This window comes from Chanodichthys erythropterus, chromosome 21 (assembly GCF_024489055.1).
Source record: "Chanodichthys erythropterus isolate Z2021 chromosome 21, ASM2448905v1, whole genome shotgun sequence".
Classification (NCBI taxonomy): domain Eukaryota; kingdom Metazoa; phylum Chordata; class Actinopteri; order Cypriniformes; family Xenocyprididae; genus Chanodichthys; species Chanodichthys erythropterus.
The window spans coordinates 22,462,769-22,486,401 of NC_090241.1; the positions used below are offsets into that span (position 1 = coordinate 22,462,769).

The 23,633-nt window shown below is 36.6% G+C and overlaps 1 protein-coding gene across 4 annotated transcripts; it reads right to left on the reverse strand.

Annotated features, from left to right (window-relative positions):
- Window positions 1-83: 83 nt before the first annotated feature.
- On the reverse strand, window positions 84-18,962 carry tie1 (tyrosine kinase with immunoglobulin-like and EGF-like domains 1). 4 transcript variants are annotated; one of them, XM_067373384.1, is made up of 23 exons: window positions 18,714-18,962; window positions 16,917-17,210; window positions 16,355-16,465; window positions 13,591-13,746; window positions 13,363-13,494; window positions 13,116-13,256; window positions 12,237-12,365; window positions 12,000-12,145; window positions 10,381-10,525; window positions 10,148-10,306; window positions 9,915-10,052; window positions 7,865-8,149; window positions 7,402-7,692; window positions 6,265-6,455; window positions 5,727-5,937; window positions 5,529-5,639; window positions 5,119-5,309; window positions 4,689-4,802; window positions 4,455-4,525; window positions 2,591-2,631; window positions 2,403-2,499; window positions 2,207-2,306; window positions 84-223 (listed from the first exon to the last, which is right to left on the reverse strand). In XM_067373384.1, exons 1-23 carry the CDS (start codon window positions 18,754-18,756, stop codon window positions 152-154), a joined length of 3,369 nt encoding a protein of 1,122 aa, XP_067229485.1. In that variant the 5' UTR covers window positions 18,757-18,962; the 3' UTR covers window positions 84-151. The 4 variants fall into 4 exon arrangements, with proteins under 4 accessions (XP_067229485.1, XP_067229484.1, XP_067229487.1 ...); XM_067373383.1 differs by having other exon boundaries at window positions 16,355-16,468; XM_067373386.1 differs by lacking the exon at window positions 7,865-8,149.
- Between the last annotated feature and the right edge of the window lie 4,671 nt (window positions 18,963-23,633).

Below are 23,633 nucleotides of genomic sequence, written 5' to 3' on the forward strand. Positions count from 1 at the left end.
CACAGTCTGTTCTCTATAGCCACGTGGTCTTGGTGGAGTGTCTCTTTGAACGATGGAACCTGGCCACAGGGGAGTGACAGTAACGCAAAGCCCTACTGTGATGAGCCTCCCTTGGGCTGTGAACCCTTCCTGGGTCTGGGGGGGCTGGTAGTCAGGCCTCTTCGGCTGTAGCATCTATTCCAGCATAAGTGAAGTTCTCAAAGAGAGCCATATTGACATAGGCCTAGATGAAAGACAAGAGTTAGAGGTTGGTTGATGGCTACATGCAGATACAACCGGACCTGAATGCCCTGAATGATCGAAATGCAAGATAACATAACAGTATTGCATATTGTCTGCAAGTTCTGAGATGCAAGTCATTTATGATGTACAAAAAAAGAGCCTCAGTGGCTTCCCCAATTTCAGCAACTTCCATTTTTTATTAGATATTTGGTGCCAATTTCACAGGAACAGACAGTTTTGTTCTCTTGAACACATCGTTCCCAAATGTTTTATGCGATATTCAAATTTTGTGCATAAGTTAAATTCGCAACTTTGGAAACATAGCAACTGAAGACTGGAGCAATGGCTGCTAAAAATTTAGCTTTGCCATCACAGGAATAAATTCACAATATTACAGGGTTTTTTTTCTGTATTTTTGATCAATTAAATGCAGCCTTGGTGAGCAGAAGAGACGGGGGCAGATCTAGAAATTATTTATAGGGTTGCAAGAGGGTGGCATGAGGACTGTGAGGGGTGGCAACACCAAAGCAAACAAGCATTCAATCATCTATAATACTAAGCCTATATCATCTATACAGTACTACATCTATACTATAATTAAATACAAAATATAGCCGCAAGCAGAAATCCATGCACCAATGGTCAATGTGGATGATTTGCGATCCAATGAATCTTATCCAATGAATCTTAGCTATCCAAATTAATCTTATGATGTTGGTTTTACAGTCCATCTTGAATCTTCACTGAAAGTTAGGGTTTGATGAAACGGGTTACAGCAACACGCAGGTGTCAAAAAGGGAAACTGACTTTCAAAAGAAATCACTCCCTCTTACTGTTAGATTAAACTAGTTCAAAAATGTTTTTAAGGCGTGTGATCATAATATAGGCCTATGAGGTGTAATATATGTGAACTTATATTCAACATTTAAATTTAGATGAATCACATGTCATAGGATGTTGTAGTTCAATTTCAAATGAATGTTAAGATATAATTTGCAGCTCAAACTTTTCTGGAGCATTTATCTTAAGGCCCTTTTCATTTTTGGGCCTTAAAATTACGGTTTGTAATCGTTTTATGCCATACCAGGCTGAAGTGGAAACACAACTGGAACCATTCCTTTCCATTCTATGAACCATTTGGCCCGAGGGCGGCTAATTTGGTGCTTGGACCCCTAATAACAAATATCAATATCCAGGGTACTAAGACACTGTCTTTTAAACACACAACACATCCTGAAAAATGTCTCTGAGCTCATTAGAGAAGAGTCTATTAATATTATGTTGACTACCTGGATGTTATATAAATCACAAGTTTTAGTGCATCAAGTTTAAGAGCAACAAAAACTTTAAATTGCTAGAAAAAGTGATCAAAATATAAAAGCACTGAAACTTAAGACATCTGAGACTTCTTAACAGAGGTGGGAATTTCAGTATGTGGGCATTATGGTAGATCACCCAGAACACACTACCCTAGCAACCACATAGCAACCACCTTGCAAAAGTTGAGCAATAACCCAGAACGCCCAACTTCCTTTGTTTATCTATCAAAGTTCAAACTATTTAAATTAAGAAAAGACCTTGTCAAGCCAAATAAAAAAAATTGTTTTTCAAAAATGCCACGGTTCATCTTTTTTATGTCGTCACAATAAAGCCCAGTTGCGTACACTTACAACAACTTAACACTGCGTACATTTATTTATATTTTATACTGGGATAAATCTTGGATGGCAGATGGGGTGCCACCCTGGTAGATCCGCCCCTGATAAGAAACTTCTTTTAAAAACATTAAAAATATTACCAACCCCAAAACTTTTAGACGGTAGTCATGCAGCTCAATGAGGAGAGTTGTGGTATTAATTTTGTGATTGAAACCACCTAACAACTACCTACAGTATAACCACATAACAATGCCCTGGTAACGTCTCCCAAAAACTCCTCATGGTGATGAGTTTTACATATGCAAGCATCAGTCTGTTTTCCTTACCTTCCGTGCCTCTTGCATCCTATTGAGCTGGACAGATATTTGTGAAAATGGCGGTCGCTCATAGGGTCTATCTCGCCAGCACTGCCTCATAAGTTCATACCTGTTTGGATAATTATATATCAGGAATTAGAATTATTGCTACAACTACAGTTGATAAATATGGAAAGTGAATACATGAATGAATGTCTGTGCTTACACTTCATCATCACAATTCCTGGGCTGCTCCATTCTGTAACCCTGAGGAAGCTTCTCATAGAGCTCAGCACAGGTCATCCCACAGTATGGAGTCCCACCTTCACAGAAAACAGATTCATCTTGCTGAAACATCTTTATAATGCATCAAGGCATTATATAATTAATTAAAACTATTACGAATAATCTTACCTAAGCTTACAATTTCCCACAGAAGAACTCCAAAAGACCACCTGAAAGCCCAAGACAGATATTTAAATTAAAGGGGACCTATTATGCCCATTTTCAGAAGATGTAATATAAGAATGTGTCTGTGAAGTTTCAGCTCAAAATACCCCACGGATTATTTATTATTACATGCCATTTTTGTGTCTGTCCCTTTAAATGCAAATGAGCTGCTGCTCCCACGCTTTCCAAAAGAGGGTGGAGCTTTAACAGCTTGCACTTTGGTTGCTCAACAACAACAAAGCTGGACAATCTCACGCAGCCAAACTGACGATTGTCAGTGACAGTGTTCAGCCTTACATTGTTCAAACCGGAGTCGGACACCCGATGGAGAGACTCAGCAAGAAGTTACAATGTTTAGAAAACATCTAGACGTTTCTGAACGGTTAGTGGATACATTTATGTAGTTGCTGTGGAGTTGATTCAACTCATCAACTAGCATATGACGTCATGTTAATCTTCACTCGCCCACTATACATACAGTAGCGTACCTGTTTGCCAAACAGAGCCATACACACACCATGCTAACGTTTATCACTGCTATCAAATGCTGTGAATGGTCTGATATTTTTTCCAAAATATCGCTCCTTTTTTAGCATTCGAGCTTGCCAGGGTCAACTTGCAGGCTATCCAAGCTAACAAGACTCTAAATAGTGTTCTGTGCTTGTCTGTGCAGCCAACAAAAGAACAGTTAGCATGCTTTGCTCAAACTTTTGCCTTGGCCTTAGAACAGGTACACCGTTTTCACTTGCGAAAACAAAATGATGGCATTGTCGGTGGAAACGTGCAGATTAAGGGGCAGTAATATTATAATAAGATCCCCTTCCTACGCCACAAGGGGAGCGAAATCTGAGTGGCTCGTTTTTTCACATGCTTGCAGAGAAAGGCTTGCCAAAACAAAGTTACTGGGTTTAGCACTTAAAATTTGAAAAAGTCAAATTTCCATATGTCCCCTTTAAAGGATAAATCAAATTTAAGATGCAAAATGTAAAATCTTTGATGGCGGAAAAAGACAAAGACGTTGAAGGGCGTGTCCGCGGCGGACTGACAAAGTCTGATGTTTCGCCATGAAAGAGGAAGCTGTTGTAACTCAGGCATACTATGTCTGATCTGCCCCAAACTTCACATGACTGATAAAAGTCCTGGCCTAAAGACATCTATATGACAATATTCAGTTAGCTATAGCGCCACCTGTTGGCAGCAGAAAGTGTGGCACTTTTACATGATTTTGCCATAATTCTCCTGTATTTACTCGCTCACATGCATGTCGCCCACTGTTCGCTGTTTTTCTGAGGCCAACGGATGGCGGTGAGCCCAGGTGCGAGGGCCCTTTCATCGCTGCTTGCAGCTTTAATTTTTATTTTGTTATTTTAGGGTGGGGTAGAAATAAGTGAATGGAAATTGAATGGAATTTTTCGTGTACCCCCTCTGTCACCTCATGTTCCCAGTTTGGGAACCACTGATCTATAGCAATCAAACTCCAGGCTTTGTGGGAAATCAATAACAAGCCAATCTAATGGAGAAAACTATGTTTGTATGTCACGTTTGTCATGTTGTTTTCAGTTAGCAATGTTCTTAAGAGGGTAAAAATAGGTCGTTTTGACAGAGGCACTGTGTTCTTGTGGAACATGCTACTCTGAATTTGAGTTTCCTGGTTTATGTTATCAGTTCCTTCCTGCTTATTTATCAGTTGCCCATTAAAAATTGAGAAGGATGAAGGCATGTTAATTTGAGAACTTACACTTACACTTGGTATTTTAAATATTTAATAAACAGCGAATTTCTTTATCTCACATTTTCTTAAGTAGAAATTAAAGTATCAAACACTTACACATCACTCTTTGTGGTGTAGACACTGTAGTTAAGTGACTCGATGGCCATCCATCGCACCGGCAGTCTTCCCTGAGACAAAGAAGGAGCAACTTTCAACCAGTTTCAGGACACTATTTTAGAGTGAACCTGATTGATAAGGTAAAGGGTGGATACACTATGCACTGAAAAGGCTGAGTAAGGAAGGACAAATGAGTTTTATCATCTCATATCATCTTAAAGATATAGTCCTCACCATGGTCTTTTTGACATACACCTCCTCACCACGTGAGAGACCAAAATCTGCGATTTTTGCAACTAGGTTTTCTCCCACAAGCACATTTCTGGCTGCCAAATCTCTGTGGATGAACTGTTTACACGCAAAGTAGTAAACCAGACAGAGTTAGAATTACATATAACAAAAAAGAAAGAAAAGTGGCATAAAATTGACAATGGCCTCATTAAATTGAATGATACATTTAAAAAATAAATAAATAAATACATAAAACTACTTAATATTAATAATAATTATTAGTTTAGAAATGCATTTAAATTAAAAAACTACTAAACTGCAACATTGCTGGCAATAAATACAATATAATTACTCGGCCGGTATATCAATTAATCTTGCTCATCCACATATGTATTCTTAAATATACACCTCCTGAACATTAAAGTGTTTATACCTGTTTGTCACTAAGGTAATGCATGCCAGTTGCTACATCAGCAGCAAACTGCAAGAGCTGCTGGGAGGTGAGCGTGGAGGCAGTTCCGTGCTCCTTGGCAAAGGCAGGATCAGTCTCTAGGACACGACTCTTCCTCAGAAAGTCCAAAAGATTCCCGTAAGGTGCATATTCAATGGCAATATAAAGATAACCTGTGGATAACAGAAGCTGTCACATGTCTGCACTAGAGGAAAATTCATACATATGACATCTGAGCCCAATAAAGTACTTTGACAAAAGTGATATGAAACCTTATTAACATTACTAACTATGCCAAATGCTACTTAGAAGTTCTATATAATAAACTCTGTGAGGCACATTTTTATTATCTGACCATAATTCTATGTACTACCAGTAGGTGGCGCACTCACCTCTGTTCTCACAGGCACCAATGAGATTTATTATGTTTGGATGCTGTCCCAATTTACACAACACTTCTAATTCACCAGCAAAGTCTCGATGGTCATTCTCTGAGGCGAACTCTGCAGGTGCACAAAACGGACACACAAAATCACAATCATGTAAAAACAGACCTTGGCTAACAATGGTGTGTTGGATTGTTTTCTTACCCTTGAGCATTTTAATCGCTGCACTCATTTTTATGCCATTTTTTTTGACCATGGCCTTGATGACCTGACCAAAATTCCCTTCTCCAATGACATCCTCAAACTTAATGTCCTCCCACTCCAGTATGGGATAGGTAAGGGGCTCTGGGGAAGGCTTTGATCGTCGGGTCAATGTAAGAGTCCCTGAGTTGAACTGCAAGATAGTCTCTTCTCCCTGAAATTACATGTGTTGACATTTATAAGAATTTTAAAATGTTTTACTTTTGTACTTATTATTGTTATATTTTAGTTGAATCCCCTTGAAGTCATTAAATATATTACTATATTATATGAAATTTAAGATTGAAATATTACAAGGTTTTATATATATATTTTTATATATATATATTCTCTTTTGATCAATTTAATTCATCCTTGCTAAATAAAAGTAGTAATTTAAAAGTAGAAATTCTCAACAAAACATTTTGCTGCCATTGTACATACACAACAAGCATAAGAGTAAAAATAAAGTATATAATAATAAAATAAAATGTCCACTCACTGATCCAGACTGATAGGTAAATGTCCGTCTTCTTTTAAGGACAGATTTACGAATGCAGAAGAGAGCCAGGAGGGCCAGAAGAATGGTAACACATGTTACACCTACTGACCCAACCACAGCCCAAAGAAGCTGATGATCCTCAGTTATTGGCCGCCCAACATGCTGTGTGGTGGGAATGAAGCTGGATAATCCTGAATGATATGAAATAAAGTGCCTTTTTATAAGAGAGAACATTTTTAGAAAAGCATTTACTGTAGGCTTTCTCCCATTAAAAGGGTTAGTTCACCCAAAAATGAAAATTATCCCATAATTTACACACCCTGAAGCCATACTAGGTGTATATGACTTTCTTCTTTCAGCCAAACACAATGGGAGTTATATTAAAAAATATCTTGTCTTTCCAAGCTTTATAATGGGAGTGAATGGTACCTTAGATTTTGAAGTCCAAAAAAAGACATCCATCCATCACAAAATTAATCCATACGGCTCCAGGGGGTTAACAAAGGCCTACTGAAGCGAAAAATATCCAAATTATAACTTTATAAACTATAATCACTGCCTTCCGGTAACGGCCGTAAACAAGTCTAGTCGCATGACGTATTGATGAACGTATTGAAGCACAGAGGATAGAGCAAAACAAAACACCGGTCACGAATTAGAAGTCTAAAATGGGAATTTTTAAATAGCAATCTCTAATTTTTTTGATATAAGAGAACAGGAGCTTAAGTTTGTTGCCCAACCCTATTTTTTTGAATCGCAAGAGGAGTCTACTCACACATGGTTTACGCTACGGGTCAGAGGTCACTCTTCCACCGGAACTCTACTATCGACAGTCGTTACTGGAAACCAGTGATTATAGTTTATAAAGTTATATGGATATTTTTTGCATCACTTCAGAAGGCCTTTATTAACCCCTGGAGCCATATGAATTACTTTTATGATGAATGGATGCACTATTTTGGACTTCAAAATCTAAATTACCATTCACTCCCATTATAAAGCTTGGATGAGCCAAGATATTTTTTTAATATAACTCTGACTGTGTTTGGCTGAAATAAGAAAGCCATATACACCTAGTATGGCTTGAGGGAGAGTAAATTATGGGCTAATTTTAATTTTTTTAATTAAAAGTTTTACCGTCTTCACGTGTCCTGGCTTTAACGAACTTACTCCACTCCCCTGGCACCTTGGAGAAAGCCCTCACCCTGAACTGGTACCACGTGCTCCCATTGAGGGATGTCACATCCTTCGTGGTTTTGTTGCCATCATCTGTGTCCACCCAAGGGTGCAAGCTGCCCTGGTCCACTGGCTGGTACTCAATGCTATATTTCACAATGCCTCCATTGGGGTCCTCAGGGGGCTGCCAGTGAAGCCTGACTGCATTGATGGACAGGGCATCTGCTTGAACGTTCCGTGGGGAAGAAGGACCTGGAAAGAGATCATACGTAATTTTGCCTTTTCAATTTTATCTCACACTATGACACACTTATGAGTTTGTTCCTTTCTACCACACCCTGTCTAGTCTCTAACATTCATGTCCTATTCTCTATAGTCAGTCACCTTCTTGCGCCTACTTGGGGACATGCAAGATTTCTGTTACCCTGCTTATAGATGTGAATATGGTGTGGCTTTGAAGGGGGCCCGTGGCTGCCGCAGTTTACCAGCCGGACGACAGCTTGGTAGTCCTTGTGGTACTCCAGATTGTAGAGCTTGATGGAGAGCACATTAAGCAAGGTGGTTTCCTCCCACAGCTTCTCTCCATGTGGTCCGTAGAGCTGCACTAAAAAGCCAGTGGCCTTGTGGTACTTTCCAATCAGGGACCACCTGATGGTGACATTACGGCCCTCCAATGAGTTGGAATCAATCTCCGGCCTGACCGTGGGCTCTAGCGACACAGAACACGCAATCAGAAGCTGTGTGTCGCAGCTGAGCTACGTAAAAACTATGTAAAAACCTAAAAACTAAGTCAGTGCTTCAGTCAAAATAGACTGTAAATCAACAGTCAAGATATTGTTTATCTATAGACCTGTTTCCAGTCTGTTTCTCCAGACTTTGACACATCCAAACCTCCATCTTCACCTCAAAGAATCTGACTGTTCTACTCATTATAGGGTAAGACAGGGGAAGACGTCACTTAATCTCATCTGAACGCATTTATTTAATGTTTTAGACGCTTATTAATCTTTTCATCTGAACATCAATTTATTCTATCTGAACAGTTTTGATTTGAAATGATCTAATAATTGTTTTCATTTGATAATAGTGATCTGTGAATTTCTATGGCCATTTGTTAAAGGTGCCCTAGAACTTTTTTTAAAAAGATGTAATATAAGTCTAAGGGATCCCCTGAATGTGTCTGAAGTTTCAGCTCAAAATACCCAATAGATTTTTTTTTATTAATTCTTTTAACTGCCTATTTTGGGGCATCATTATAAATGAGCCGATTCAGGGCTACTGGCCCTTTAATTCTCGTGCTCCATGCCCACAGAGCTCGCGCTTGCCTTGAACAGTGCATAAACAAAGTTCACACAGCTAATATAACCCTCAAATGGATCTTTACAAAGTGTTCGTCATGCATGCGTCATGCATGCGGCGGATTATGTGAGTATTGTATACTGTTATATTGTTTACATTTGATTCTGAATGAATTTAAGGCTGTGCTCTGTGGCTAACGGCTAATGCTACACTGTTGGAGAGATTTATAAAGAATGAAGTTGTGTTTATGAATTATACAGACTGCAAGTGTTTAATAATGAAAATAGCGACGGCTCTTGTCTCTGTGAATACAATAAGAAACAATGGTAACTTTAACCACATTTAACAGTACATTAGCAACATGCTAACGAAACATTTAGAAAGACAATTTACAAATATCACTAAAAATATCATGATATCATGGATCATGTCAGTTATTATTGCTCCATCTGCCATTTTTCACTATTGTTCTAATTCAATTTTTCATTCGAGGGCACCTTTAATATGGATCTTGTGGATGCAGAAATTTATTTGGATTTGTACAATAACCTTTTACTTAAAAATAAGTACAATATTTGTTAAAGTCCTCAGAATTGGTATTGTTAACAAAAACTATTAAAAAATAGTTTTTGGAAATTAAAATAAAAGCAGAAATAGAATAAAGTAAATTATAAATATTAGATAAGAAGTGTTGCCTTGGCATCTAACTGAAATATGTTTTAAGTACAAGAACTAAAAACTGAAATAAAAATTAATTAAAGGTATATAAAAATAAAAGTAAAAAAAACCAACAAAAGTACATAACAAAACTAAAAATAAAAGCATATTCAAAATATTAATAAATAGACATTACCTCTGGGGTAAGATGTCCCCCTGAGAAGTGGCATTTTGCTTATGTTTTTTTATTTCATTAAATAATTATTATAATTACATTAATTACATTTACATTCATCATGTATTTTATATATATCAGATGCTTTTTACATTTATAGTTGGGACAGGTTTACTAGAGGATTTTTGCCACAGGTAGGGGGCCATCTTACAATTACAGTATTCCTATACAACATCATCCAGTACATACTAAACTCATCTGTAAATATGTTATGAAGGGGGGCATTCCCCTTATCTTTCCCAACAACCAAGTCATTTTTAGTTGTAGTTTAACTGATTCTCACCTGGACAGTCAGTCTCCAAGATTGCCTCTGGACCCAAAGGACCCTCTCCTCCGTCTCCTGGACGAGTGAGTTGTACACGAACACGGTATCTGGTTGAGGGCTTCAGGTTCGGCAATGTGATTTGATCGATGCCATACACTTGTTAAAAAAAAAATTAATTATACTGCATGTCTATATAGTATTTTGATATGATTCTACATGAGGGTGAACTGACGTAATTTAAAATTCCTCACCTATGATGGAGGACCAGGAGTCTTCTGTATCCACTGGTTTATAAAGCAGTCTAGTGGAAACAATGGGACCGTCACCCTTGAAAGTGTCCACTGGCTTTACAACCATCTGTTTGCTACTTCTCGACAGCATTTTAGGACCGGCGGTTGGGTAGGGTGGCTCTAGTTCATAACAAAGGGTCTTTCAGCTAGAGAGAATATCACTAGAACAAACCAATTTCTAAAATGAATCTCACCTTTCACAGTTAAGGTAAACTTGAAAGAATCTTGTCCACCATTGGTGGAGACTCGACATTCCCACAAACCATTATGCTCTGCAGACAGCTGCGGGATCTCAAAGTGAGCTGTGCTTTTTTTGGAGTCCATGGTAGTTTGGGAAGCCTGAGGAAAAACAGTCAGCAAATCAAAAAGATTAGAAAGATAGACACAACAGTACTTTTTAACTTTTCACTTTATAAACATTCCTTCTTTAAACTTCATATCTGGTAATATTTTACTTAAAGGGTTAGTTCACCCAAAAAAGAAAATTCTGTCATTAAATATTCATCCTCATGTCGTTCCAAACCCGCAAGACTTTAGTTCATCTTCAGAACACAAATAAAGACCTTTTTGATGAAATCTGTTTTTTCGTATAAAGTGATAAAGTCTGTTCTGAAAATTTGGACTAAACCGCTCAATTCATATGGATTCGTTTTATGATCTCTATACATTTTTCAAAGCGTCAAAGTGTCAGTTGCGTAGCTGTCTATGGAGGGACAGACATCTCTTAGATTTCATTAAAAAAAAAGATCTTTATTTGTGTTCCGAAGAACGACATGAGGGTGAGTAATTAAAGACAAAATTTTCATTTTTGGGTGAAGTTGTCACGAACACCAGCCAGAATGCCTTTGATAGCCACCAGAGAGCACTCTAACACAGACTATTGTCATTCCCTCAAGAATTACATTACCCATAACTACAGTATATATGCATTTCTGAGCCACTGAATCCTGTTTCTCCTGTGTCCTAGTTATTTTGATTCTCTGCCTGTTCTTTTGGATTTCTCTTTATGATGTTTTATTAACAAAGTTCGGGAGGAGCAGGTGCAGATTATTAGACTAATTATCACAGGTGGAAAGCATTCAGCTAATCAACCAATGGAGGTATATATACTGCAGACTTACCTCCGTTCGATTGACAGTTTATCAGCATCCCTCCACCACCCCATCTCCTCACTTCTAAATTCTATCTCTCATAACCACATCCGGGGGGAGTACTCTGGGTTCGGGCCAAAATTCTGAGCTTGGAGCCCTCCCCCTGGACAGCACGCCAAATACGCATTACTTTCTCTATCTAATTATATGTATATGTGAACTTGTGAATTGCCTAACCCATGCACTTAGTTATTGTTAGGATTGTTTTTTTGTGTATGACCTTTGCCTGGATTTGAAATATGATTGTGGATTGCCCTTTTACTGCATTGGATCCTCAACTTGTGTCTTGGAGCAGTATATGACAAAAGCATCCCTTTAAAGCCTTTATATATAATGCATTCTAAAAGTATTTAAAATGCATTAATTATGCCTTGTAATGCACCTTATAATGCATAGTATGGTCTCATGAGTAATTGTAACCACAGTTATAATACAATATAATACTTTATAACATATATAATGCATTAAAACACATGACAAACAACCAATTTCAGATGTTACATGGAATCTGCAAATATTATAATGCATTTTACAATTATATGTTACAATTATTTATGAATAAAATGCATTATAATGTACATTATGAATACATTTATAATGCATTACACATAAAGGCTTTAAATAAAGCATTAGCAAACTTCTTATACTTTTGACTCCTTCACCTTAAGAACAGTGCTTTCCAGCTTGCGTAGCTCGATACTCATATGGCTAGGCAGCGGATGGCCTGTTGCAGAGCATGTGATCTTGTGGCTGGAGTTCAAGTTTCCCTCCAGGTTACTGGCCATGTCCAAAATCTCTGGTACACTATCTGAAAGTGGGATAAAGTTATACAAACGGCGCCAAGAGGAAAAAACATTACAGTTTTCTGAGTAGATGGAAAAGTAGTCTTGAAGACTGACCTGATTTCTCGCAGTATTGCCCTCTCCAGCCTGTAGGACATTGGCAGCCACTGAATCGATTGCATTTGCCTTTGTTTTCGCAGTTGCAACTTAAAAGACAGTCAGCGCCATACATTCCTTCAACACAGGCTATGAAAGTAAGATGAAACCAGGAATCTTATAAGACATTACACAAGTGTGCTTGGGAATGTTTGTGTAATAACAGTATGAAAGCTTGTTTTTTTGTTTTGTTTTTGTGCAGTCAAGACATATCTCACATCTGCAACATTATTTCTCACAATTGTTACTTTTTATCTTAAAACTGCAACCTTGTTTCTCATTATTGTGACTTTAATCTCACATTAACTCACTTTATATTGTTATTTTAACTTTATTTCTCTTAATTGCGCCTTTAATTTCACATTTGCAGTTTTATTTCTGTTAATTGTGACTTTATTGTATTCTTGTATTTTACAATGTGACTGTATCACACAATCTGATTTTATATCAGATTATCGATCTAATATTATGCTCTGATAAAATGATATAACTGTGACTTTATTTCTCATAAATGAGTGACTTTGTTTCCTGCAATTTTGCTATTTTATATTTCACAATGTGACTTTATATCTTACAGTCTGACTTTATTTGTTATTATAAACTTTATCTCACTCACTTTTTTCACTCTGAGGTAAAAATTGGCTTCCACAAACACTAGAACAAATGTACAGAGCAGTAAGAAATATTTATCTTGGTCAGTTTGATGGAAGCTGAATTTTTACTGGCAGATTCCAGCAGCACCTGTTTAAACTTTAATGCAGAACTGAATCCTTTCTGCAGGGTCCAGATGATACATGGAGGGAACAGTTATTATATAAAGGGATCTCATGTTAAACTCACGTTTACGACAGCGGTCACCATGCCAGCCACTGGCACAAGAACAGCCATAAGGGTCTGTGAGACAGAAACTCAAGCCCTGGCATCCATTCTCTGTCTTACAGGATTCCTGGCAGTTCCGACCAAACATTCCTTCACGACAGGCTGCAAAACCAAAGTCACAAAAATGGATTTGTATGTTTAAGTTCTTAAAAAGACAGTCTACTCTATACAGACAATGATCAGTTTCATAGAAATGGTTTTCATTTACCTGTCTCACAGCGCATTCCCATAAACCCTGGAGGACAAATACAGTCTCCATCTTTGTCATGGCACACGCCTCCATTCAAGCATTCAGGACAGTCCTTGTCACAGTCGGAGCCCCATTTGTTCTTTGGGCATTCTGGAAAATAGATAGGTGAGAAAAATCAAGCAATATGATATAAAATCCAAAGTTCTGAATAAATCTAAATCTGTGATATGATACTAAATATGATACCACGAACGATGAGGCGCATCCAGGTACTAAATATAGCACTGTCTCCAAGATAGTTGGCACTGTAAATCCCTGCGTTGCTTACATCAACTTTTTCCAGATCCAGAACTGCTGTGCTGTTCTGAACATCAGCACTAGGAGTCATGTACAGGTAGTTACCTAAAACAAATCAGAATTTACTTGCTTGTAAATTGCGTATCCATTTACTGATATGCAAAAAAGAAAAGAAAAAAAAAAAAAACTTGGTGGAAACATCCTGCCGCAACATTTTTGTTTTTCCACATAATGTCCTATTATGTGTGTGTGTGTGTGTGTGTGTATACAGTGAGTACAGAAAGTATTCAGACCCCTTAAATTTTTCACTCTTTGTTATATTGCAGCCATTTGCTAAAATCATTTAAGTTAATTTTTTTTCCCTCATTAATGTACACACAGCACCCCATATTGACAGAAAAACACAGAATTGTTGACATTTTTGCAGATTTATTAAAAAAGACAAACTGAAATATCACATGGTCCTAAGTATTCAGACCCTTTGCTGTGACACTCATATATTTAACTCAGGTGCTGTCCATTTCTTCTGATCATCCTTGAAATGGTTCTACACCTTCATTTGAGTCCAGCTGTGTTTGATTATACTGATTGGACTTGATTAGGAAAGCCACACACCTGTCTATATAAGACCTTACAGCTCACAGTGCATGTCAGAGAAAATGAGAATCATGAGGTCAAAGGAACTGCCTGAAGAGCTCAAGAGACAGAATTGTGGCAAGGCACAGATCTGGCCAAGGTTACAAAAAAATTTCTGCTGCACTTTAGACTTGTGCCGATATTCGGTAATGCGATAAATCGCGACAATGAATATGCACGATATTGTAATCGTCGGCACTTCAGAATACCGTAAATAATCATTTATTACCAATTATTAATTTTTTATAAGGCAATTAAGAATACTTTACCCATCAATCATATAAAATGCACAACACCGCTGTATTCTGCGTCAAAAGAAACACGCGCTCAGATGTAAACAATCCCAACGTGCACGAGAAGCACATGGCGGAACCGGTGAAGGAGACGAGCTGAATGAAAGTGCGCATTCACTCTCTGACAGCAGAGGGCACTGATAGAACAGCAGCGTGCAGCGGTTACCACGGAAACCGTGCAAACAAAGTAACTGCGCTAGTGAAGTTTTTAAAATGCTTCAAACAGCCATTAATTTTTTTGTAATCTCAGTGTTGTTCATCACAGCACCAAATACTGAATACTTAAAAAAGACTTAAAAGGATATTTATTTTCAAACCTAAACATTTTTATATTTTAATGTGGACTACAACATGCCCTAATGATTAGAAATGTTCTGATTATTTGTTATTGTTCAGTAAAACTTTGAAAACATACAGCTTCATTAGTTAACATGTTAATTCATTATCACTAAACTGACAAGAAAAATACTTATAAAGTATTAATTAACATTAATTAATGTTAATTTCTTAGTTACTATTTAATAACATTACTAAAATCAAAATAACTTATTTAATGGACCTGAGATAAAACTAACAATGATCAGTTGTGTTTCTAAACTAACATTAACAAAAAATAACACTTTCTGTAACAAATGTAGTTAATGCATTAAATAGAGTAAAGTGTTATCTTATGTTCTTTATAGCCTAATTTTTTTGCATTTTAATCTGTTTGAAAATTTCATTCAGAGTTGTTTTTGTTTTATTACAAAAAGAGTTCTTAAACCTGTTAAACTATGACAAAAATGGTTTTGCAACATTTTTGAAAATGTTGCAAAACCATGAAAGCCCGCATAGACACATGAAAGCCCGCATGGAGTTTGCTAAAAAACACCTGAAGGACTCCAAGATGGTGTCTTGTCCTTCATGTGTCTTGTTCTGAGGAGAAGCTTCCGTCGGGCCACTCTGCCATAAAGCCCCGACTGGTGGAGGGCTGCAGTGATGGTTGACTTTCTACAACTTTCTCCCATCTCCAGACTGCATCTCTGGAGCTCAGCCACAGTGATCTTTGGGTTCTTCTTTACCCCTCTCACCAAAGCTCTTCTCCCCTGATAGCTCAGTTTGGCCAGACGGCCAGCTCTAGGAAGGGTTCTGGTCGTCCCAAACGTCTTCCATTTAAGGATTATGGAGGCCACTGTGCTCTTAGGAACCTTAAGTGCAGCAGATTTTTTTTTTGTAACCTTGGCCAGATCTGTGCGTTGCCACAATTCTGTCTCTGAGCTCTTCAGGCAGTTCTTTTGACCCCATGATTCTCATTTGCTCTGACATGCACTGTGAGCTGTAAGGTCTTATATAGACAGGTGTGTGGCTTTCCTAATCAAGTCCAGTCAGTATAATCAAACACAGCTGGACTCAAATGAAGGTGTACAACCATCTCAAGGATGATCAGAAGAAATGGACAGCACCTGAGTTAAATATATGAGTGTCACAGCAAAGGGTCTGAATACTTAGGACCACGTGATATTTCAGTTTTTCTTTTTTAATAAATCTGCAAAAATGTCAACAATTCTGTGTTTTTCTTTCAATATGGGGTGCTGTGTGTACATTATTGAGGGAAAAAAAAAACTTAAATGATTTTTGCAAATGGCTGCAATATAACAAAGAGTGAAACATTTAAGGGGGTCTGAATACTTTCCGTACCCACTCTATATGTGTGTGTATAACATTTAAAACATATTTTCATGAATTACTGTACCAATATGCATAACAAGTGAAATTGTAAAGAATAAGATTAAAGCTATACTGACCATTGAATTTCCATTGAATGTCTCTTCTTTCTGTCCGAATGACCTCCATGATTAGAGGCACTGTGTCTCCTTTACTGGCTGTCACAGTGATCCTCACAGGTCTAAAGTAACCTGCTAAGACATAATTATAATAGTACTCTGGTATGACATCACATTTTTGAAATCTTTTCTTCAGTCTTAGTTTTGCCAAACTGGTTAAGATTTAAAGGGATAGTTCATTAAAAGATGTCATTACCCACATTACATTTACTTACCCTTTATTTACATTACTACATTATATTTACTCACTCTCATGTAGTTCCAAACCTATATGACTTAATTTTTCTGCAAAAAAAATATATTTTTAAAAATGTCCCAAGGGTTTTTGCTTTTTTTTTTAGTCATTACAGTCAGTCAGTGGGGTCCAGTGTTGTTTTGAATCTCATTTTAAAGGAAAAACAAAAAACAAAAACAGCTGAAATATTCTTTGAAATAAATTCTTTTGTGTATTCTTTTGACAGAATTTTTATTTTTTAATGAACTATCCCTTTAAGTTAAGTATTTTTTACTCAGGTCGCCATACCTTTGCTGTAGTTGTTGATAAGTGTAACACTGGCAAGTTGGTCAGAGCCCCTTTTTGAGAGGCAGTAGAAAATCCCACTGTGGTCAAAGTTTTTAAATCCAAAAGCCACCACTTCTTTAGTCTGTTTCCTTTGCACAGTAAAATTAGGATTATCTGCACGAATGACAATGCTGTTGTCCTTTTTGATGCTCAGTTGAATGCCATCTGTGTCACGCTCTCCAGAAATGCAGGAGAGGTGGAAATGCGAAGCACTTGTGGCCCCATTAGAGGTCATGGTGAGATCCATAACTGCATCTGGTAGAGAACGCATTCCATAAAGATGAATGCAATTTAATACAATTGGAAATCAATTGCAAGGTAGGTGAAATGAAAATCATTAGAAAGTTAATATTCTCATCACTTAAGTATGAAAATGACACATATTCAGTACAGTTTTCTGCTTATTTACATTAAGATCACAAAATAACCACAAAAAAAATTGAGCCACTATATAGTGGAACATCCACATTCCTGCTTTGACACATTTCCCCCTGGCTTTCTGCCACTCTGTGCCCTTCTGAACAAAAGAACAATATCAGGAAACAAAGAAGATCCAAAGCCATCATTCCACCACAAATACCATAAGATATCCTATGCAAAATACAGAAGCCCGGGGCTAGTTGTTACACTTTTTACTCCAGTGTATATATCTGAGGGCATGTTTATTTTTTGTATTTATTTTTTATTTTATTCCTTAAAGTCTAGGCTACAAAAAATAATGCTATTTAGGCTGTTGCTATATGTTTCTACAACTTATGTCATTAAACAGCCTATTATATGCTTTTAAGTAATTGAAACAGTAAAGCAAATATTAACCATTAAAATGAAGCATACACAGGTAGCATACAAAATATTATATGTTATGACCAACCAATATATATATAAATTCATAACATTTAAAACGTGACAACACTAAAATCGACAACTCCTGACATTTCTAAAAAATAAATAAATAAATAAATAAACGTTCCTGATAGCTGCCTTCCTAATAAAACAGTTCAAACTTTCATATAAATCTACTTTATTATACACAATACTTGAACCTTCCCATATGTCAGTTGTATTTGTGTGTGTGTTGTATCGTGTATTGTAGAATTGGCAAAAATATATGTTTTTGTGTTTTATAGTGTATTGTGAGGGTAGAATTTAGCAAAATTATTCTATATAGGCCATAAAGCTTTTTTTTTGATTCTGTATATTCAAACCCACAAAACCACTGCTAGTAAAAACAACCATGATGGCATAATTGAACTTTTGACTCAGTTACAGCTCTTGTGAGATTGGCTTTATGACAATGAACCCTAGGCTTCTCATAACAATCAATCAATAATTATTTTGAAATCAGCAAGTCACATGAACAGATTGTTAGAAATAACTATTCTGCTTTATGCTATATTCCTTGAGATACATAAGGACTATATACCAAGTGAAGGAACTCCAGTAAATAACATGCATCTCTGTATTACCATTTTCCACCATTTTATTATTGTATTAGCATCAACTTTTGTTAGCAAACTAATCAACGAAGATTTCCCACGATGGCCAAACACTAAAGTTACAAGTATTAGGCCTATGACTGTAGTAACTTTTTATTCCAATTTATTGATAAATTAACAGGTGATCTGATGTGGTATTTTAAAAGGAAACTATTTTAATTATAGTCATTTTTGGTAAGGATTGGAAGTACACTGATAACTGTGATTCTATGTGAACGCAAAAGCAGTTCTTGGTGTAGAGAAGAAACTTACAGATACTCACCAGATATGTCGACGAGGCACAAGAGGGAGATTAAATGCAGCATGACTGTAGTCTTGTGTTCTCTCTCAGATAATCCGTTAGAAATTATCCATATACAGGATCTGTCATTCCAGTGGGATCTTCCAGCTCGCCAGGCGTATCCACACGTTATTGCGCATTTCTACGATCACTGTGAATGTACGTACACTGTAACTCTACGCGTGGAAATCTGTGCTGTTCACATGCTGAAAACTCCACTCTTCTGCCTACTCCAAAATCATACTTTGGGTGGGAAAGGAAGGAAGAGGCGTAGAGGATGAGACAGAGAGAGAGAGAGAGAGAGAGAGAGAGAGGGAGGTTTGTACTATAAGTATTTTTACAGAATTTCACTTACACAATACTGGATGTGTCTGTTGATCTAAAGTCAGTACATCAAGACCAGGGTTGTTCTTCAGTTATATCCCTGCAAAACGTTTAAATAATTGGTTCTAAATTGTTATGTGTATTAATAATTAAAATACCATTCAAAGACATTCAACTGAAAAGTAAAATTGTACAAAAGGTAAACAAAAATGTCCTGTAAAAAAAAAAAAAAAAAACAATATATATATATATATATATATATATATATATATATATATATATATATATATATATATATATATATATATATATATGTATATTCATTGTTACTTTAACATTTTTACATTTTACATATATATATATATATATATATATATATATATATATATATATATATATATATATATATAGATATTTTACTTCAGATATTAGATATTATATTAGATATACTTCAGAATATACTTCAGAAGCTAGATATTTTACTTCATAACTTGTTAAATATGGATACTTTTTTTACACAAATGCTTCACTTCGATTCAGAAGGCCTTTATTAACCCCCCAGAGCCGTGCGGAGCACATATTTATGATGGATGAATGTGGATGGAAGCACTTTCTTCAGCTCATACTCATTGATCCCTATCACTGCCATTATAAAGCTTAGATGCGTCAGGATATTTATTAATATATTTCTGCGATTATGTTGATCATAAAGAAGAAAATCATATACACCTAGGATGAGTAAAGCTTGGGCTAATTTTCATTTCAAAGTGAACTAATCCTTTAAAACTGTTGACGCGACTGCAATGGTTCAACCTTAATTTTATAAAACAAAACAAAAATAATGACTCAACAATATATTTTCTGTGTCATTCTCATATGTTGTTTACATCCAGCGCCTCTGTTCTACGTCAGAACGGCAATTCATTATTGGCCGGCTTCTGCGTCAACATCACACGCATGCGTCGTGCTGCTCACATGTGCAGCTTTGGCCAATACTGAGCCAGCATTCGGACGTAAACACTGAAGCCTTTACTGTGCTTACTGCATCACCAGAGATTATTGAATAAAGTTGTTATTTTCATTTTGTTTTTGCACTCAAAAAGTATTCTTGTCACTTCATAAAATTAAAGTTGAACCACTGCAGTCACGTCAACTGTTTTAACAATGTCTTTAGTACCTTTCTGGACCTTGAAAGTGTTGATTATTGCTGTCTATGGACGAGTCATATCCCTCTCAGAATTCATCAAAAATATCTTAATTGGTGTTTCAAAGATGAATTTTACCGGTTTGGATCGACAGGAGGGAGAGTAATTATTGAAAGAAATTTCATTTTTGGGTGAACTAATCCTTTAAGAGCACAACAGTCCGAATAGAAAAAATTGACAATTTTGGAAATGCATTTGCAACAGGAGAAGTATCATAATTTTATTTTATTTCATAGCATTTTCTATTTTATTCTTCATGAACAGATCTATTGCTTGTTGCAGTACCATTACTAAACTAAAGATGCATTTATTATTATTATTGAAAGGAGCAATTATCCCACATGGTTACACCATGGCACAGTTTCAAGAGTTTTAATGCACATATAGCTTTTTATATACAAATTGGTTAAGAAGGGAAGTGCACCCAAAGTACCATTTCCTGTCAGCTGATTTAGAGGAATCGGGAATTCTCACATAAAGTGACAAGTTCAGATGTTCCCTGTCAAATGTTTTTTTCTTAGGCAGCTGAGGATCCAGTGGTACAGTCTGGATATATAGTATTTTAATATTCCCCATCATCTCTTAAGGCACCAAACCATCATAAAGAACAGAGATTACTGTCATACTCGTGGTCATATTCGCCTACTGAATGAATAAGCTCCACGCTGCTATAGGCATCTTGTAACTGCTCACATCAGTCATAGCCAGGAAATGAGAAACAATCCCTGACCGTATGTTTTGTCTAAATGTTCAGTCATTTCATTTTTAATTGCAGAGGAAAAGCCCACCGCCGCACGTCCACAGACCCATTTACACCGTCTTTGCACAACTTCACTAATTTGTGGATGGATGGTTTTTGAAATGAGCGCATATATGTTTTCTGTCTGTTTCTTGATAACATCACACAATCGAAGCTGACTCAGATTGACATTGTTCTGACTTTCCTGTTTTCCACTCTAAGAGCAAGGGACAGATAAAAAATCATTTATTTTTTTGCACGCAGATAATAAAACAGATTAGTTGTCGATTTGTTAGTGCTGATTTAGACCAGACATATCTAATGTGTTACTGTTTTTAGAAGTGCTGTCCGAGGCGAAGGCCTTCTTGCTTTTGTGTGCATTGTCACCTTTGGTACACAGTATCTGTGAACTCTGCACTACTCAGACACAAATAGCAGGTCACCTTCGCAGGTCACACTCACATCCTGCACATTTGCTCACACATTTTCATTGCTCAGAATGGATAAATTCAATATAATGTGCAAAAGTCTTAAGCAAGTTAGTATTTTCAAAAAAAAAAAAATCCTTTTTCAAGTCAAGTTAAGTCAAATTTATTTATATAGCGCTTTTATAATTGGTAATTGTTTCAAAGCAGCTTTACATATTAGAAGCACAGAAAAAAGGGAAATGGTTAAAAATAAGCTGTACAAACAAGCGTGGTAATATGTAACATATACAAGATGGTGCTACATTAAGCCAATGTCGGCTGACTCCCAGGGGTGGAAAAAACCCCCTTGGAGAAAAACCCAGCGTGCCAGCACTGGGAAAAAAGTCCTAGGAGGGAAAAAACCCCTTGGAAGATATATATATAATATATGGAGATCAAAATCTGAATTATACATTTTTATTATAGAGATTAAAAATAGATTATATATAAATATATGTAAGCGGATATGGAGATTAAAAATCTGAATTATAGATGCAGCCAGAACTGGATCTGTAGGCCCATTGTCTCCTGGGCTACGTTGTAGTCAGGTCCAGACACAGGTTCTCCATCTGATCTTTCACATATCTTTTGCTGTAGTGTGCACAGAACACATTCTTTTTTGCAGAATGTATCAGTATTCATAATAATAGTAGAAAAACAAAAGTGCAAAAATATTATTTGCATTGTTGCTTTTGTAGTTTCTTTACATCCTAATGTTGTGTCTCGGCTAGAATGTGTGTGTGTTTTTGTATTGGGGCGTATGTGTGTTTGTGTATACAAACTGGCTGATAAAGCACTGAAAGTGTTTGGATGAGGAAGCCGCACGGGAAAGTAGTGGACACTGTGTCAACATATACTGTGGTTGCGTGGAGCCAGGGTGGAGAGAAACACTCACAAGAACAAGGTACTTAAAGGGACTAGATTTAACCACCACATTCCCCCTAGACTGCCGCCTATTGTCCCAGCCACCTTTTGTAGTCCAATAGTAATTGCTTTATACCTTCTCTTTATTATGAAAGTGATGATGATGAATGCTGATTATTTTCTCTTGTCGCCAGACAAAGGCTCAAAGCATTTGTCCTGCCTCATTTTCCACCCTGAGGTCAAGAGACAATGCACACATTGGCAGCCAGTACACATGTAAAGGAATCAAAACTCTTTATGTAACTTCAGTGTTCCGAAGTTTTTCCTGTGCAAAACACTGCACCACAACACTATAGTGGTTTATAGAATGTACTGGGTGTTTGCTTGGACGTTCCTAAGGTGTACTGGATGGTTGTTAGGGTATTGCTAGGAGGTCTCTTACCATACCAATTCAAAACACCACCAAGTAAGAGCAATAACAGCGATACTTTGTTTAGCACCGCTAATAATTAGCCTAATTAATAACTTAAAGCTGCAGTCCGCAACTTTTTTTGTGTTAAAAATGTACAAAAATTATATAATGAGAATATACAACATTAATCCATTTTCCAGACCGTGTTTTTGTCTTATCCTGAATCATTATGGTACACTTATAATAAGTGTTTATATTCAGACTATTTCAGACCAGACTGGTAGGATTCGCCGCAGAGTATCAAAGTAACTGCGTGACTCGCCATAAACATACACTGAGAAAAGTAGCTCCGGCTACAATGCTCTTCTGCAAGATGCGTGCAGTTCTGTTTATTAACCACTACAGGGCCAAAAATCGCAGACAGCAGCTTTAATAAAAGTCTATAATTCATTTTAAAGGGATAGTCCACCCAAAAATGAAAATTCTTTTGTCATTTACTCACCCTCATGTCATTCCAAACCTGCATGACTTTCATTTGTCTGCAGAAATTTACCCCAAGATTTACTCACCCTCAAGCCAACTCTAAAAAATGCTGGGTTAAAAACAACCCAAGTTGGGTTGAAAATGGACAAACCCAGCGATTGGGTTGTTTTAACCCAGCGGTTGGGTTAAATGTTTGCCCAACCTGCTGGGTAGTTTTATTTAAACCAACTATTGTTTAAAAATTGCTATATGGCTAGCTTAAAATGAACCCAAAATTAAAAACCAGATGCAATTAGAGGCAACAATAATAGACAAAAGGTGAATGTTTATTAATAAGATTTAATATTTTATTAATATAAATTTAATAGTTTAATTGTTTATTAATATAAATGTATTAATAAGCAATTT

Coding starts and splice junctions, on each gene's coding strand:
- tie1 (XM_067373383.1), bottom strand. CDS start 18,756: ATGCTGCATTTAATCTCCCTCTTGTGCCTCGTCGACATATCTG. Junction 12,146..12,236: donor GCAATACTGCGAGAAATCAG/GTCAGTCTTCAA, acceptor TCCCACTTTCAG/ATAGTGTACCAGAGATTTTG. Junction 2,632..4,454: donor TACACCACAAAGAGTGATGT/GTAAGTGTTTGA, acceptor TTGGGCTTTCAG/GTGGTCTTTTGGAGTTCTTC.